This window comes from Pseudoliparis swirei, chromosome 6 (genome assembly GCF_029220125.1).
Source record: "Pseudoliparis swirei isolate HS2019 ecotype Mariana Trench chromosome 6, NWPU_hadal_v1, whole genome shotgun sequence".
In the NCBI taxonomy this organism is placed as follows: domain Eukaryota; kingdom Metazoa; phylum Chordata; class Actinopteri; order Perciformes; family Liparidae; genus Pseudoliparis; species Pseudoliparis swirei.
In genome coordinates, this window is record NC_079393.1 from 12,840,248 (window position 1) to 12,858,069 (window position 17,822).

A 17,822-nucleotide genomic window follows, 5' to 3' on the forward strand; every position below is an offset into this window, starting at 1 on the left:
TGAGGTCATGCTGGGAAATATCAGACTGAGGCTTTATAACTTTTTTGCAGAGGTTTGATATTTCCCGGCATGACCGAGCGGTCGAAGTTAGTAAGTTGTTTATTATATGGCATTTTTCGCTCCTATCATTTTGTAAATAAAAACTAATTGTAATTGTTAATAGGAAACATTTCATTTTGTTTAGCTCTCATGTCTTCTCACGACACAATGTGTTTTAATTACTTGCTAACTTCAAGTTACAGCGATCAATATAAAAATCATTTTGTCGATGAGTGCCCTTTTTTTTGGTTTGAGTACCTGCCCCCCAAAATGTCTGTGCACGTGCCTGTCGGTGGGAATACTTGAACTATTGCCATGGAGAGAAATACTAAAATGATCTGCAGCTAATTTGATAATCAATTCATTTGTAAAAAAAAATCCATTCCTTCCAGGATTTCAATTGTAAATATATGCAGTTTTTTAATTATTTATATAAATGTATTATAAAATCTCAGCAATTTGAATTTGCCAACTTAGGTTTCGGATAATTGAGAGGGGATTCTTTTTCCAACAATATTCTGATATGTATAAACGATTATTCAATTAATGTAGAAAAATTCATTTACAATGAAAATATTAATTAGTTCCAGAGTTATAATATAATATTATAATACAGTATAGTTCAGTCCTTGAGAAGTTGCATCTGTGCTGATATACTCATTTTCTCCGAGATACATTGGTTCACTTTAAATGTGTCGGACACTTTTTTTTTTTTCTCCCAAAAAATTGAATAACTACATTTTGGGTCCATAGTGTGGTTAAGAATGAGGCAGAGAGCCCTCCGAGTATAAATGGCCCTATTTATCATGTCAGTCCTCCTCCTGTTGAAGCCAAGGTCAAGGAAGAGGAGAAACGCTCTGCAGTATCTATCAGTCTTTCCTTTTTTGCGCATATGAGTCTCAGAATATCTGAATTGATTCCCTCTAATTGCAGTACGTGACAAAACACCCAGAGATTTGTCTGACAGGGAAGTCGACTTCTGGGGGAGAGTGCAAGCCATGAGGAGAGCGAATAATGATGTAGCGGTGGAATGCCATTTTCTGTGTTTTGACTCGGTTCCTGTTATTGCTGACGATTAGAGAGATTTGCACAAATTTCTACTCTGCTGAAAGGTTATGTCGCTTGCCTCGGTTCAGAAAGCTCTACACACAGACACACACACACACACACACACACACTGCAATCAGGCAGACGCTCCCCAAGCACTTAACCCTCTAATATCAACAGAGCAGCAGGGGAGAATGACTAGCTGCTGAGTACGGACTAACGCACACTTTCAATTTAACAGGTCAGAATGTCCCCAGGAAGATAATTGTGATTTCTTCTGTGCTTTGTGATGTTGTATTCTGCATCTGGCAGTTCCTCTACAAACTGTGTTTGATGAGAGTACATTTGCATAATGCCTGGTTGATAACAACCTTAACACAGGGATACTTTGGATTTTAGCCGGCAGAATGACTGAACACACTCCGACCCTTACGTTCTCTTTCTACTTGTGTATTTTCCAGGTGTGTTGGTCGGTGAGGCCAAAATACTACCTACCAAGATGGTGGCTTTGTCACTCAAGATCTGTGTCCGCCAGTGCAATGTGGTGAAAACGATGCAGTTCGAACCATCCACGCCTGTGTACGACGCCTGCAGGATCATCAGAGAGCGAGTCCCAGAGGCCCAGACAGGACAAGGTTAGTGGCTGACTCGGAAAATATCATTGACATTTAAATCCATCCGCATTTACATGTGCATGCCATGTTTGACTTTGTGTTTCAGCGTCAGATTATGGCCTCTTCCTGTCTGACGACGACCCCAGGAAAGGAATCTGGCTCGAGTCTGTGAGAACCCTGGATTACTACATGCTGCGAAATGGAGTAAGATTAAGTCATAGAGTTTGGGGTGAAGAACTGTCACTTATCATTTCTTAAAGTGATGTACATGTTTGTCTAGCTGACTGAGCTTCCTGGGAGCGAATGCAGTGTACTGCTGAAAACAGTCAACGGGTGCTGTGGATGTCATTGTGCTTCCTTTCCCATCTCCTCAGGATGTTTTGGAGTATAAGAAGAAACAAAGGCCGCAAAAGATCAAAATGATGGACGGTGCAGTTAAAACCATCATGGTGGATGACTCAAAAACTGTCGGGGAGATGCTTGTCACCATATGCAGTCGAATAGGTAAGTGATATCCTCCAGCTACTGCTAATGTGAATCTTCTCAAGCCATCGTCCCATGCTGAAATTCTTCATCTTTATTATATTTGTGAGTCGTACCCCTTACTGAGCTGCATTATGTTTCTGTGTTATTACATGCTGTTGAATTCCTCTTTAAGCAGAAGCATTTATTAGGTACTTTAGAGCATGTATGCTTGATAAAGTCCGAATCACCTTTTGTTCAGAGCACGATGGGCATGATTTATCAAGCTAAAACAAGCTTGCTTCTAATAAATGCTGAGGGCCTACGTGCCATCCTTTCCTGTCACAGAGGTGTTCCCTAAGCTGTTCATTTCAATTATAATGGGCTGCCATCAAGCGCAATTGGGTGAGGAGGAGAGGGATGTGTGCCTGGCAGAAAGCTTTATTGGAAAATGTTTGTTTGTAGGTCTTTCTGCTTGACTTCTCCTCCTCGGCTCCCATTTTAGTTTGCTGGCTCTGCGCCAGCATTTCTTCACTTCTATTTCAAAGCAGAGAAAAAGAGATATATAAAAAAAAGAGAGAGTGCAAAAGAATTGCCGAGGCGCTTTCTCTTATCACTGCACTGGTTATCACGCCGGTCTGAAGCGTCTCCTCCTCTGGGAATCCCCTGGCTAACGTGTGCTCTATTCAGGAATCACCAACTACGAGGAGTACTCCCTCATTCATGAGGTGACGGAGGACAAAAAGGAGGAGGGAATGGGGACGCTGAAGAGAGAAAGAACGCTGCAGCTTCGAGATGAGAGGAAGATGGAAAAGCTCAAAGCCAAACTCCACACAGATGATGAGTGTGAGTTTCGGGAGGTGTCGTTGATGTCTTGATTTCCTTCACGGCCGTTTCTTGTTTTCCGCCTGCGTGAATCTGACTCATCACCATCATCTGGACATGTGCTTTATCACTCACGTCATATTTATTGCACGGACACATCTTTAGCCCGGAGGGCACCGATGACATTTTAAAGCACGCAACTACATAAATCACATTTTAATTTAGCTGAAAACTAGCTTTGGTCCCAGCAGAAACGGTTCACTCGTGATTCATTTGGTGATTGTGTGTCTGAGGTGACTGCTCACATTTCCAAACTGCCTAGTTAGTTTTACCTCGAGCAAGATCTTTCTGAAGTGAGCGTCTATTCATTTCAGCGCATGTGGTAACAGTGTGTGTGTGTATTGATTGGGCAGTGAACTGGCTGGACCACAGCAGGACGTTCAGAGAGCAGGGAGTGGAGGAAAGTGAGACTCTGCTGCTCAGGCGCAAGTTCTTCTATTCGGACCAGAATGTGGACTCGCGGGACCCCGTCCAGCTAAACCTGCTCTATGTTCAGGTAAAATAATTACAAATACTTTTATGCTGGTGTAGCAGGAAAACCGAAGAGAAGGGATGAGATGCTGTAAGCCCCGCATTGTGTTGCTGTAACGGAAAAATGAGACTCAAGCAGTCTAGCGTATGAAGTACACTGCAATGTTTTGTTTTGTGTTTTGTTTTTGTTGGGGGGGAGTTCCAGATAGAAGAGCTGCACTTTGTTTGAGTGCAGCAGAACCAGCTGTGTAAACACAACATTGACATATTATTATCTTATAAAGTTTGGTGATATGTGAACAATCCATAGTTTTTTCACAACAAGCCCCTTCACATTACTTACTATTTACACTTGTGCTCATTGGTAATATAAAACTATTGATGACTGCAGCTTTAAGTTCCTCTGGGATTCCCACCACATGCGTCTTTTTCCATTTACATAGCTCTCCATTGAGAGTGACACCAGCTCTCACTTTGAGATGGCCAGATGTTTTTATGTTTTCTTTAACCCCATCCTACCAATCTTTATGTTTTGGCAAGCTCGACAAGATTTACCATGTTACTCGAATAATTTTGAGAAGACTGTATCATGCGTGATTGAACATATCTCTTTCTATGCCTGATGGAATGACTGCACTACACGGTGGGATGGCATTGATTTCTGGTTTTGATTTTAAGCTTTGGAAAACATGGCTACAATTTCAGAAACATTAGCGAACTAAACTGTCCAGATACATATTAATATAAAATATTAGCTGCGAGGAATAAGCTATTCAGCTATTCACCCTTTTTATTGTATCACTGTAAAATACAGTGTTCTCGTAGCTTTACCCTTCAAGTAACTATCTTAAGATTGGATAATCATCCTAATTGATTTATTTGATCAGCTTATTCCAACTCTTCAGCCTGACATATTTCGAGCCTTTAGAAACTCTACAAACCCGACAGCAGCTTCGAGGACTCTGTGGGTTTTAACAATGACTTTCCCCTGACTGACCAACCGGTGACTCAGTGGGATTGAAGAGGTTGTATCTATTACAGTATAATAGTTTTTCATACGGTTCAGGGGTTTTCAGAGGCAGTAAGTCATATCAGTATCTCACTTCCGCTTTGCAAAATTGTCCAACATCCAGCACACATCTGGCTGGAGAGAGATATGTTGGGCTTTTGGAGTTATGTGTGTTTGAGGTGATGTGTATATTAAATATGTGGCTTCCTCTACCTTTATCTGTGAGTGTGTTGGTTTAACCATTATCCAGTTTTTCGAAACCTCAGGAGCCCAGCTGGCACCGGGAGGGTGTTCTTGAGGGGGGGGGGGGGGGCTGAGTCGATATTGCACGAGTCAGCGTGTGCCGTGAGTAAACCATGATGTCACTGCGTGCACATTAACCCCTCCTGGAAAAAGCATCCTTGCTCGCTCTCCCACACAATATCTCCCCTCACTTAGAGATATATATATACATACAAGGTCTGAACTGTGTGTAGTCACACAGATTTGACTCTCGTCATCTTTTCAATCCCTGCTGCGTTCCTGAATATGTTCATAAAAGGCATCCAGCCACCCTGCCTGCCTGCTTGCTCCTGCTGCTCTCCTCCCTTCTATCTGTCTGTTCCAGTTTTTGCCTCTGTTTTTCTTACCCTCCATTTCCTTCCCTTCCAGTTCGGCTCTCTTCACTCCCGCCCCCCCCCCCCCCCCCTCTCCGCATCTCCCACACATTCTGGCATAATCGCACACATCCCCACCCTGTTACCCTGGCACACATCACAGCGCAGTGCATATCATGCTCTCCACTCAACGCAGACTCATATTTCCTTTCACAATAACAACCCCGCCCCTTTGCCCCGCCTCCTTTTTGCCTCTCCGTTACCCTTCCCCATCTATCTTTCCCTCTCTCTCTGACACACACTGGGATTGTTACACAGACGGATCACAGAGACTCCTCACATGGCAGTGGCTCTAATTTGTCACTGTTAAAAAGGCCAAACGGAGCCAGAAGAGGGATCTTTAACAGAGTGGAACACACTGCAGGCTTGTCTTCCACTTCTTGTCTCCTTCTCTTTTCTTTTTTTTTTACACAGCTTTTTACTCCCCATTTTCTTCTTCAATAGCCTTCTTCACTCACACATCCTGTAGTTCTCAGAAACTCAGCAGGATTGAGAGTAATTGACTTCAAATTGTGTGGATGATGACTTTACTGCTGGCTTTCCTTTGACAGACCATCCCTGCGAATCAGCGACGATGTCCAATGATTTGAGGCTTTTTATGATTTCAAACCCACCCACACACACAGACACACACACACATAATGCAAGCTCTGCCAGTAACAGACTAATCTCCTTTACTACTCGGCCACTCCCTTTCTGTCATGTATTTGTGCTAAGGCCAGGATAAACCTCCTTAGAAATAGCATCCCCCTGTGTATCCTGCGCTCTTGCTCTGGATCACTTTAGTTGATTCTGAAAGCGCACTTTTCTTACCATGAGACGGCAGAGTCCGAAGCAGGGACAAATGAAGAACTTCTTTGAAATAAGATGTATCCTGTTGTCTCCTGACATTTCATCATGTTTTCTTCCTTCATTTGTCTCCAGAATGCAACGGCGTTGTCTAGCCCATCAAACTGTTAAATATTCCTTTACTCACTGATTTATACTGTGTGCATTTAGGGGCTTTAGTGTATCCCTATGTCAGCAATTATTTTGAAGGCTGCATTATACTGCTGGGCCACGGTGGGCTAGTTGACCTCAGTATTGCAGCCTCGGGCCATATGTGTCACCGTCTCCAATGTCGTGTGCTTTGCTTCCACTCATGCAGCTCTAAAATGTCCTAAAACCAGCGACAGTATCACTCGACATATCCGCTCTAAGAAAAGTCAAGGTCTGTCCTCACTGTGTTGTCTGTTAATAATCTGGCCCGTCGTTTGACCGAATGGAGAGACGTGCACTGGAAGTTATGGATGGTAATGGACCTGTACTTGTGCTTTTTCTAGTCTTCCGACCACTCAAAAGCGCTGTAACGCATGACATCATTCACCCCATTCACACCCATCCATACACTGATGGGAGGAGCTAAGGTTCCACCTGCACATCCCAACTAACTCATATTCACACCGTAGTCACAGCTCCGGGAGCAATTCTGGGGTTAAGTGTCTTGCCCAAGGACACCTTGTCATGGGCTACTGCCGACCCTCTGATTGAAGGATGACCCTGCTCACACTGAGCCACAGTCGCCCTGTTGTCTGCTTCATCTGACGTTTGCTTATCGATTTTAAATGACCCAGCCAATAATTATTCAATGTTGATCTTAAACTTTACTGTATGTGGAAATGCCAAAGTGGATAATATAATTTATACTGTTTTGTAAGCAAAGTATATTGACATGCCAACACTATCCCATTTAAACAAATCTTATCCTGGTTTTGATCATATGGAAAATGCTTTGCTCCATACGTTTCCAGTTTGCATTAGCTAATTGGTGTCCGCTGTTTCATTCATGTTTCACTGTCGCCAGCGCATTCACAGCTGTGTGTTATCACCTGACCTGCAACTTCCAATCATATGCAGCAGGTGTCCAGGGTTTGCTACTATAGACTGACCCTTCTCCCTTGACTCTGCTGATCCACTCCTACTGCACCTACTGTCGTGGCCTTCCTGTATAACCGTTTGCTAAAATTCCTTGCCGTATATGGAACATAGACAGACTGGTTGTTTACCTCATTGTACTTCTGAACAGACTAAAGTCGAGGCTGAAGATCATCTGTGTGTCAAACCGTCATCTACGGACCAGCTGACACAGCAATTTAGGATGAGCCCACTTTGGTAAAGCCCCCTTTTGCAATTACAATATGCAGGATATTGGCTCCCTCATATTGTTGCTATTAAGGGAAAATAAGAGCAACAACAGATAAAATGTATTCTTTGCATTCCCGGTGATAAACTTACCGATGTAGATCCTCAAATATTATTTATTTTATTGGCAGATGGAAACTTGAGTTTTGGATGCATCTGTACAACTTGGTGACGGTGTTTGCATCCAATAGTATCCTAGTTTTAATCAGTGAGTTTCTCAACCAAGAAAGGCATGACCTGCTTTCTGAAACCATATTTACATATGCAAATGGTTAACTACAATATTCTGAAAACATGATAATACCATACTTGTGTGCATATCAGTGCTCCCACATTTCTGTAGAAACACTTTTTTCCCTTTTTCTTTTTAAAATAGCATGTTTGTTTTTAACCAATCTGTGTCAAGCAACAATACTTAATTGAATATGGTAAATGTAGTTCTTATCTGACTTCATAGTGTGTAGCAGAGTGGTATGTGTAAGGGCTAATTTGAGAGTGTCTTCTTGTGTTCAGGAGGAGCTTACTGTCTGTACTCCTCTGTGAATTGCACTGGGGAAAGGACTTGATTGTGAGTGGAGGAGATTGTTGTCCTCATTTCAGCAGTAAGCTGCCACTTAGTTTTTCATTGATGTAATAGGACGTAAGAATGAGCCGAGTCCACGCTGTGCACTGATATGCTAATGCTAAAAATCACTGGCGGAGTCTCTCTCACTGGCAGTGAGGCCTCTCGGCTTTTGAAGCCATTAATTTTGCAGCAGAGAACTAGAAAGAGTGAGTGAGAGACGAGCCGACCGCCCCCTGGAGATCACAGCACACGCAGGCAACCATTTGAAAGATGTCGAGAACGGTTTCTCCCTTTCCATTTACCTAAATGGGGAAGATAATGTCGGCAGCCTGGCTGAAAAAGCTTTGAAACATAAGTGATGTCCCAACAGCACCAAACAAGGCACACGCCTTCTTCTCCTTTCTTTTTCGCTCGGGAAGAAAATAAATCTCGTCATTATGTTTCCTCGCATCATATCGAGGACCATTCTGTAATGGAGATGGGATATTGTGAAAGACTGATACATTTCTGTAATGTGTTTTCTCTTTTAATAACACTTAATGGTATTGTGATGACAAATTGTCAGAGCTGTTGCATTTGAAAGCCAGCAAAGTGGCTTTTATTATCACAAACAAATCTTATGTGGGTCCCCTGTGTGGATGAGTCTCAGTGATGATGTCCCTGCTCTAGAAATACACTTAGTCATTCTCTTAAAAGACATCCTTGCATTCAAAGCACACAATGATGTGCTTCTTATGGAGCTCTGTTGGGTGAACTTTTTTAAATGTCCTTTTTCTGTATGTGTGTTTTTGCCTCTCACTTATTGCCCCCTCCCTCTCCCATCATGTCTCCTTCAGGCTCGGGATGACATATTGAATGGATCCCACCCTGTCTCCTTTGATAAAGCCTGTGAGTTTGCAGGCATCCAGGCTCAGATCCAGTTCGGACCCCACGTGGAGCACAAACACAAGCCCGGATTCCTGGAGTAAGCTTTCCATTTCATAAAGATGCATTAACACTAAGCTTCACAATAACTGTGTCCAGCATGTTGTACTTTTATGTTAATTTCCCAGCTGTGCATACACATTGGTTATCTCCTGCTTCAGTCCAGGCCGTTGCTTCGGGGGATTTCCTCCAGTGGAAAGCTCAGGGGTGATGTCAGCTGTTACAAATGTTTCCTGATATGTAGGCAGTAGGGCAAGAATGACCTCATGTGGAGGTCCGTTAGCAGAAAAGGAAATGTCTGTCGCTCAAAAGAGTAACCATTTAAATATGTAATTTATCTCTGTAGCCTGAAGGAGTTCATACCTAAAGAGTACATCAAGCAGAGAGGGTCCGAGAAGAAAATATTCCAAGTATGTATGTTACGTTGCTGGAATGTTGCTTTTAAAAAGAAGAAATGTGTTTTGAAACTGTGCGGCCTCGGGGAATTACACTTCTTTGTTCTGTGTTTAGGCGTAAATTGACAAAATACAAAACATGCAGATCAGATAACATGATGTTATGATCCATCAATCAAGGAGGTGGAGATGTGACTTGTACTGTTTGTCCAGGACCATAACGACTGTGGAGAGATGATGGAGATTGAGGCAAAAGTGAAGTATGTGAAGCTCGCCAGGTCCTTGCTTACATATGGAGTGTCCTTCTTCCTGGTAAAGGTAAGAGCTTACACCGAGCTCCTTTACCCCAGTAAAGAGGTAATCTGATACATAAGCACAGCGGACAGTGTGCTCACATTCCCACAAAGAAAATCTCATCAAAGGATAATTAAATATTGCATCTTATTTTACTATCATTATTTATATTACAATTGGTAACGCATGTATTGCATAAGATCGAGCAGCATTGCTCAACAAAATAAGTTGGACCTAAAAGGGAGACCCAACTTATTTGGGAGAGAAAACAAAGGTGAATGGTAAAACCAAACATCCATTGGTTGTTTTTAATGTCAATCAAAGTTTACAGACGGGTTCAGTTTGACCGACCGTACGCATTCGATAAACGGTGAGATCACCCGGCCGCTTGTGTTTCCCACTTTCTTTAACTTTGTTGCAGTAAAGTGCCACCTGACCAGGTCTCGGCAGTTAACGTACAGTACTTAAAGTACATTGTTATTATTATTAATTTATATAAATGAGGGCCAACTATCCCTAAAAATAAAACCAGGGTTTCCCTTTCGTAATAACTGAGCAATACCAATTCACTCATACATCTGGTTATAATAAACAGGCACACAATACTTCTGTACTAATACGAGGCAGCTGTGATTAGAAAGCTCCTCTGACGCTGTCAAACGGGTCCAGATATGAAAGCTTGAACAAAAAACCCATCAACACAACTAATCACAAGCCCCAGTGGAAGTGTGTGTGTGTTTGCAGTTCTGAAGCTCACTCTGTCCTTGTGACCATAGCAATGCTATTCTGTTCTGGTTTGACAAACACAAAAGTGGAATGGAAGTGCAGCATGTGCATTGGGATGAGGTCCCACCAGCAGGGATCATAAAAGCTCTCCCGCAGCAGCCCATTTGGCTATGAACTTGCAGGAAAGAGGGGAAAAGAGGAAGCGTGCAGTTGTCTGCTGGGGTCCTAATGGACAATAAATTGAATGTTTGTCCGTGTAGTTAAAGCAGACTTCAGGATTCAGATTATCGTTGTGCTCGAGTGAGTTTACGGAAGAGTGCATGTGCATCAACATGTACGCGCGCTGCCTGCCTTCGTTGGAGAGATGGAGTGATGGAGATTTCAAGACTGTTAAATAATTCACTCCAGCTGCACTCTGCTCTCGATGCTCGCACAGACCTGGCTTTGTTGAAGCAATTCTGAGAGTTTATTGTGACCTTCCATTTATCATCTGTCAGTCTTTAATCACTGCAGGTTGGCAATCACTCTCTTGCTGTAATCTTCACATAGACGGAAATGCTGCACACCGTAGTAAATGAACCTGCATAGGTGTGCGTTTGCAGGTTTTTCATGTACAATATAAACTAACGCTTGCTATTTCTAAAGTGACTTCTTGCAGATTGCTCCCAACAATAATCAAGGTCAATCTATTTAAAATCCTATAATAGCGTAGCAACCCACTTAAGATTAGAAAATGGAACTTCCTGCTTAAAATCAGCCTTGATAATAATAACGTTCAAGTGACCTGACCTAAAACAATGGATGTTTTTAATAAGCCTTTGTATGAAGATATCATGAATACTGGGATAATGTTATCTGTCCTTGCATTGGGAGCCCTGAACCTAGAAGCCCCTCTATTATTAACCTTTGCGAGGTTCTCAGACCTCGAAGTAATAAAAACACCAACGAAAAACAATAGTCTGTCAACATAAAATCCACGTATTTTGAACTCCCACGCCTCTACAAACCAATAATTATTGTGTCGTCTTCTGCACTCCTGGAGGGGAGCCAAGTGTAGGCTCAGTCTCTGAAGTGAGCTCTAACAGATTTCCAGTGGGCAGAGAGTGGAGGACGACGTAGCTTCTGAGGCAGAGAGCTTGTGAAAGCGCCATGCTGTTGTGCTGGCGGCGACTAAACCCTGTGGAGACCCTGCTCAATAAAGCAGCAGTTAAACAAGGCCGGACTCGGCTGGGTCACTTCACAGCTGCCCTTCTCCTCCTCCTCATCCAATCGGGGTTGCAAGCCACGGCCACAGCGTGTATTACAACTGCACAAACCGAAAGGCACAATGTTTTTGCGCCTTGAATGAATCATCTGTGTAGGTGTGAAGCACCGACGTAAATGTTGTCTCATGTTTTCCTATCTTGACAGGAAAAGATGAAGAGTAAAAATAAGCTGGTCCCGAGGCTGCTGGGGATAACCAAAGAGTCAGTGATGCGAGTGGACGAGAAGACGAAGGAGGTGGTGCAGGATTGGCCTCTCACAACAGTCAAGAGATGGGCTGCCTCCCCCAAGAGCTTCACCCTGGTACTGTGCGACTCTTTCCATGAAGTTCTCAGCATTCTCACAGATGGCAGATGTGATATACTCCCTATCCTATGCACATATTCAGTTATTCTTTGAACAGCGGAATTTGCAAGGCTCCACATCCTATTTTTATATTTTCCCCAATTTTTTCATTTCCCAATATAAACAGCATCCTAAAAACTTTTGAGACCTCAGACTTCCATATTGAACGTTTTCAGCATGCTAGTCATCTTTTTCATCGGAGTTAACAATAGATGCCTCGGGAAGAATGTGGAGAATTTAGATGTATTATTTTTCTGAAAGCTTTTTCAATTTTCCTTTCCAGCTGCTGGCAACTGTACTGTCTGTTTCTCCCCCATATTGGAAATGAACAATCCATTTAAAGATTAATAGATTATGTAAATTTCAAAAAAATACTCTCCGGTGTATTTGTCAACCTTGATTTTTAAGCTGAGAATATTCACCCAAGCGTTTCTGTGGAATGCTTTAGAAGTTAACAGTTTGTGATTCACTACATGTCATTTGTAATCAGGTCTTTGAAGAAATAGGATGTGCCATAGAAGCTTATTTATTTAGCAATGCCAGATAGATGTTAAAAAGTTGCCCTGAATCTCGTCTGTCTTTCAACGCCTCACAAAGGATTTTGGAGAGTACCAGGAGAGTTACTACTCTGTCCAGACTACAGAGGGAGAGCAGATATCCCAACTCATTGCTGGATACATTGACATCATTCTTAAGAAGGCAAGTAATACAAAATAAAATGTTTGATATAAGACATACATTTAGCCTATATTGTTGACTGTGATGTCTGTTGCCCTTCTTTCTACAGAAGCAGAGTAAGGATCGTTTTGGCCTTGAGGGAGATGAGGAATCCACCATGCTGGAGGAATCGGTGTCCCCCAAGAAGTGAGTAGTGCTCATGAATTATCAAGGAGAACGTGGACACAAGTTTAGGTATTCTGCATGACTCTAAACCCTACTGTTTGTATTTGTGCATGCGATTACATTTCTGGCAGCAGTACCCCTCATGAGCGGCAATGTTAGAATTAAACACGAAAACAGAACTTTAAATTTAAAAAAATGTTTAAACACTCACTGTTCTCGATATTCATGAAGACAATTTGCTAAATTGCTTCCTTGTAGTATTTTTGTTTGTGCAGACCTAAACACAAAACCTGCCTCAGGCTCCAGACACAAAATTATTTCACAAAAGCAGGCTGTATCATTCAGAAGTTAAGAAATCACGCCGGTAAATAAACCCCCTCGTTGGAACCAGTTATATTCATTCATTTATACAGTGCATCCGGAAAGTATTCACAGCGCTTCACTTTTTCCACATTTTGTTATGTTACAGCCTTATTCCAAAATGGATTAAATTCATTATTTTCCTCAACATTCTACACACAACAACCCATAATGACAAAGTGAAAACTGTTTTTTGCAAATTTTTGCAAATTTGTTAAAAATAAAGAACGAAAACATAACATGTACATAAGTATTCACAGCCTTTGCCATGACACTCAAAATTTAGCTCAGGTGCATCCTGTTTCCACTGATCATCCTTGAGATGTTTGATTGGAGTCCACCTGTGCTAAATTCAGTTGATTGGACATGATTGAGAACACACCTGTCTATATAAGGTATCACAGTTGACAGTGCCTATCAGAGCATAAACCAAGCCATGAAGTTCAAGGAATTATCTATAGACCTCCGAGACAGAATTGTATCGAGGCACAGATCTGGCGAAGGGTACAGAAAGATTTCTGCAGCATTGAAAGTCCCAATGAGCACAGTGGCCTCCATCATCCGGAAATGGAAGAAGTTTGGAACCACCAGGACTCTTCCTAGAGTTGGCCGCCCAGCCAGACTGAGCGATCGGGGGACAAGGGCCTTAGTCAGGGAGGTGACCAGGAACCCGATGGTCACTCTGAGCTCCAGCGTTGTTCTATGATGAGAGGAGAACCTTCCAGAAGGACAACCATCTGCAGCACTCCACAAATCAGGCCTGTTTGGTAGAGTGGCCAGACGGAAGCCACTCCTCAGTAAAAAGCACATGACAGCCTGCCTAGAGTTTGCAAAAAAGCACCTGAAGGACTCTCAGACCATGGGAAACAAAATTCTCTGGTCTGATGAAACAAAGATTGAACTCTTTGGCCTGAATGCCAAGCGTCATGTCTGGAGGAAACCAGGCACTGCTCATCACCTGGCCAATACCATCCCTACAGTGAAGCATGGTGGTGGCAGCATCATGCTGTGGGGATGTTTTTCAGCGGGAGGAACTGGGAGACGAGTCAGGATTGAGGGAACGATGAATGCAGCAATGTACAGAGACATCCTGGATGAAAACATGCTCCAAAGCGCTCTGGACCTCAGACTGGGCGCGGTTCATCTTCCAACAGGACAACGACCCGAAGCACACAGCCAAGATAACAAAGGAGTGGCTTCGGGACAACTCTGTGAATGTCCTTGAGTGGCCCAGCCAGAGCCCTGACTTGAACCCGATTGAACATCTCTGGAAAGATCTGAAAATGGCTGTGCACCGACGCTCCCCATCCAACCTGATGGAACTTGAGAGGTTCTGCAAAGAAGAATGGGAGAAACTGCCCAGAAATAGGTGTGCCACGCTTGTGGAATCATACCCAAGAAGTCTTGAGGCTGTAATTGCTGCCAAAGGTGCTTCAACAAAGTATTGAGCAAAGGCTGTGAATACTTATGTACATGTTATGTTTTCGTTCTTTATTTTTAATAAATGTGCAAAAATTTGCAAAAAACTGTTTTCACTTTGTCATTATGGGTTTTTGTGTGTAGAATGTTGAGGAAAATAATGAATTTAATCCATTTTGGAATAAGGCTGTAACATAACAAAATGTGGAAAAAATGAAGCGCTGTGAATACTTTCCGGATGCACTGTACATCCCAGTTGGATTGCGTCTCTCCTGATTTCTCTGTTTAGATCCCTTTGTAAATTATGGAAATTAATGTAATGCTGATGGACCGGGGCTCTATCAAATAGAGCTTGGAAATATGTTGTCAGTGGAAATCCACACGGCTCTTAGCGAAACCACTCTCTGGCAGAATGAGGCATCATATTCCTGCTGCTTATGGGCCAATTGACTCATGTTGTGGTTCTCAGCACAAAAACATAATTGCTGCCTCTCAAAACAAGCCATAATTAATCAATGGAGTCAGGAGCATCTGTTGAACTGGGCAGGAAAACAGATTTCTACAATATTTCTTTCCTGATAATGCCCACTCCACAGTTTTTAGCGTCATAATTATATTTGTTTAATTTTCGTCATCTAAATTAGAAACAGTTGTCATATCATCTGGGACAACTATCTGCATCAAAAGATACACTCACAAGAAACAGAAAGTATAATGTTCAACTCTAATGCAACACTTCCATAGACATACAGACGATGCAATGTTTCACTTCCTGTATATTACTGATCTTTGCACTACACGCATGCTTTCATTTAGACCCTCAGGTCCTTAGGTTGGGCTGCATCCTGTGCATGCATGTTGAATATACATACACACTGAAATAATCTGAAATTCAACATGAACGTCCTATGTCTTTTCTTCTTGTACAAGGTCCACAATTTTGCAGCAGCAGTTCAATCGAGTGGGCCGTGTGGAGCATGGCTCTGTAGCACTTCCAGGTATAATCCGGTCTGGGTCTATTGGCGGCCCGGACACCTTCAATGTGGGAACTATGCCCTCTGCCCAGCAGCAAATCACCACAGGGCAGATGCACAGAGGACACATGCCCCCACTTGTGAGTAAGAGCATTTGCACTTGCAAGCAAACATGGCGTCCTGGACAAAAGCCCTATTCCCCGGATTGTCACCATATTTTGAGATTGCAATGGAAGCATCCAATTTTGGATTGAGGATTGAGAAAAGTATGTAGCACAGCTGGTGTGCTCAGTGCTATAATTGTATCAGAACACAGTGTTGAGGTACATCGTTCAACATCATGTAAATCTCATCTGCAGCATTTTAAATATTGTGGTCCCTACTGTCAACAATGAACAATATGAGGAGAGCGAGATAGGGACTGAGTTGTATCTCATAGATACACTAAAAGCCCATCTGTGTTTACAGACATTAATTAGATCGCAAGAGAGAGTTTCACAGATTTTCCAAAACGTAGAACAATACATATTGTGTATTTCGATTGCTTTGGTCATTCACTCTCTGTGTGTGTCTGTTGCTTGTTGTTGCCAGAGTCTAGCCCAGCAGGCCCTGATGGGGACCATAAACAGCAGTGTGCAGGCTGTGCAGCAGGCTCAGGCTGACCTGCGATATGTAGATAATCTGCCTCCGCTCGGCCATGATTTGGTAAGTCTCCCTCCCACTTACGACACAGGTTAGATAAATATGTTAGTGTAGGTGCAGCATGGATAGATATACAGTACTACTCCTTCACATTATAATTTACAGAAACTCCTTGAGTTTTCTAATACTCACACTGAGTGTGCTTACTGATATTGCAGCCTCTGGTTTTCAAAGCAAAAACAGATTAGAAAGAATTAACCATTTGCATCACATCAAAGTCCGTCATATTTCTCCAATATAATAAGGATACCGCACTGAGTGTAAATATAGAGGCTGTATTTATTGCGTGAGTGTTTCCAAAGCCGTAGGTGTTGTACAGCCCTAGTCCTTTAATCCTGCACGAGAAAGTTTACTTGAGCTGAATATCACCCACTGTGATGAAAGCCAATCGCTCTACTTTTCCTCCTCCACCCAAAGGCATCCAGGGTTTGGGTTCAGAACAAAGTGGATGAATCCAAACACGAAATCCACTCTCAGGTTGATGCCATCACCGCTGGAACCGCATCTGTGGTCAATCTCACCGCAGGTGAGTGCCTCGGAGAATATTAAACGGCTTCAGTATTCACCATCGGCTCCAGAATTCTGCTCTGTGGCGTCTGCGCTGGATAAATTGTGAAAATAAAGTTTATCTTCACATTATCGTGTGAATCAATAAGTCACTGTTGAGCCCTGTTTGGTTGCGCTTATACACCCTCCACTTGCTAATATACATTGTTGTCCTCTTCACGGCAACTTGCTTCATCAACGTGCTCATCACTGTGGAACCATCTCAATTATGACACTGACACTGATGCGTGTGTTATTGCATATTGCGCGCGTGCTGCCACACGGGTGAGCTAAATCAAAGTGGCAGCAGCAGGACAGCAGATTGAGATGCACAGCAGCTCTGTAGTTTGTAAAGACGGTGCTCCAACTTTCACAGGCGAGCCCACGGAAACCGACTACACCGCGGTGGGCTGCGCCATCACCACCATCTCCTCCAACCTCACGGAAATGTCCAAGGGTGTCAAGCTGCTCGCGGCATTAATGGACGATGAGGTGGGCAGCGGACACAAGCTCATGGGCGCTGCCAGGATGCTGGCAGGAGCTGTGTCGGATCTGCTCAGCTCTGTTGAGCCTGCAGCCGCTGAGGTGAGACGCCCGCTGATGGTTGGACTTCACTGTCATCCTGGGAGCCACAAAACCACAAGCAGTGTTGAACTGCATGTTTTGATTTCTATCAGTGTCCCAGTGAAGATGACGGTGTTCTGGGATGACTTTTGATCCAGAAGTCTGTTTTTTAGATCATTCATGTTTAGGCTTGTTTGAGAACGGGCCGTGCCAGAGTAATGGATGTGCTGATGTCATTCTCTCGCAGCCCAGACAGACGGTGCTGACTGCGGCAGGAAGCATCGGACAGGCCAGCGGGGACCTGCTCCGTCACATGGGGGAGGGCGAGACCGACGAGAAGTTCCAGGTGGGACGCCACCCACTCACTGTTCCTATGACACTGCCGGCCAAACAGGAAGACACACACATAATCTCAGGCCCCCACAGAAATGTCAATACACACTGAAGTAATCACATCAGACTTTATTATTAGACCGTTACTTTATGTGAAGGTTATAACAAAGTGTCGGAGGGAGATTTGTTTGTCGTAAAACAACTA

At 43.1% G+C, this 17,822-nt stretch overlaps 1 protein-coding gene across 4 annotated transcripts in view; it reads left to right on the plus strand.

Moving 5' to 3' along the window:
• The window catches only part of LOC130194877 (talin-2-like), a 99,383-nt gene that overhangs the window by 49,176 nt on the left and 32,385 nt on the right, over window positions 1-17,822 (plus strand). For 3 of the 4 annotated variants that reach the window (XM_056416084.1, XM_056416086.1, XM_056416085.1), the window contains exons 2-17: window positions 1,548-1,721; window positions 1,807-1,904; window positions 2,075-2,204; window positions 2,853-3,008; window positions 3,401-3,543; window positions 8,766-8,893; window positions 9,200-9,263; window positions 9,462-9,566; window positions 11,679-11,834; window positions 12,474-12,575; window positions 12,664-12,740; window positions 15,429-15,612; window positions 16,064-16,177; window positions 16,592-16,700; window positions 17,097-17,305; window positions 17,532-17,630. In XM_056416084.1, the coding sequence (XP_056272059.1) occupies window positions 1,586-1,721; window positions 1,807-1,904; window positions 2,075-2,204; window positions 2,853-3,008; window positions 3,401-3,543; window positions 8,766-8,893; window positions 9,200-9,263; window positions 9,462-9,566; window positions 11,679-11,834; window positions 12,474-12,575; window positions 12,664-12,740; window positions 15,429-15,612; window positions 16,064-16,177; window positions 16,592-16,700; window positions 17,097-17,305; window positions 17,532-17,630 (2,010 nt within the window). In that variant the 5' untranslated portion in view covers window positions 1,548-1,585. The remainder of the gene's footprint in view (window positions 1-1,547; window positions 1,722-1,806; window positions 1,905-2,074; window positions 2,205-2,852; window positions 3,009-3,400; window positions 3,544-8,765; window positions 8,894-9,199; window positions 9,264-9,461; window positions 9,567-11,678; window positions 11,835-12,473; window positions 12,576-12,663; window positions 12,741-15,428; window positions 15,613-16,063; window positions 16,178-16,591; window positions 16,701-17,096; window positions 17,306-17,531; window positions 17,631-17,822) is intronic. The other variant, XM_056416087.1, reaches the window with a different exon arrangement.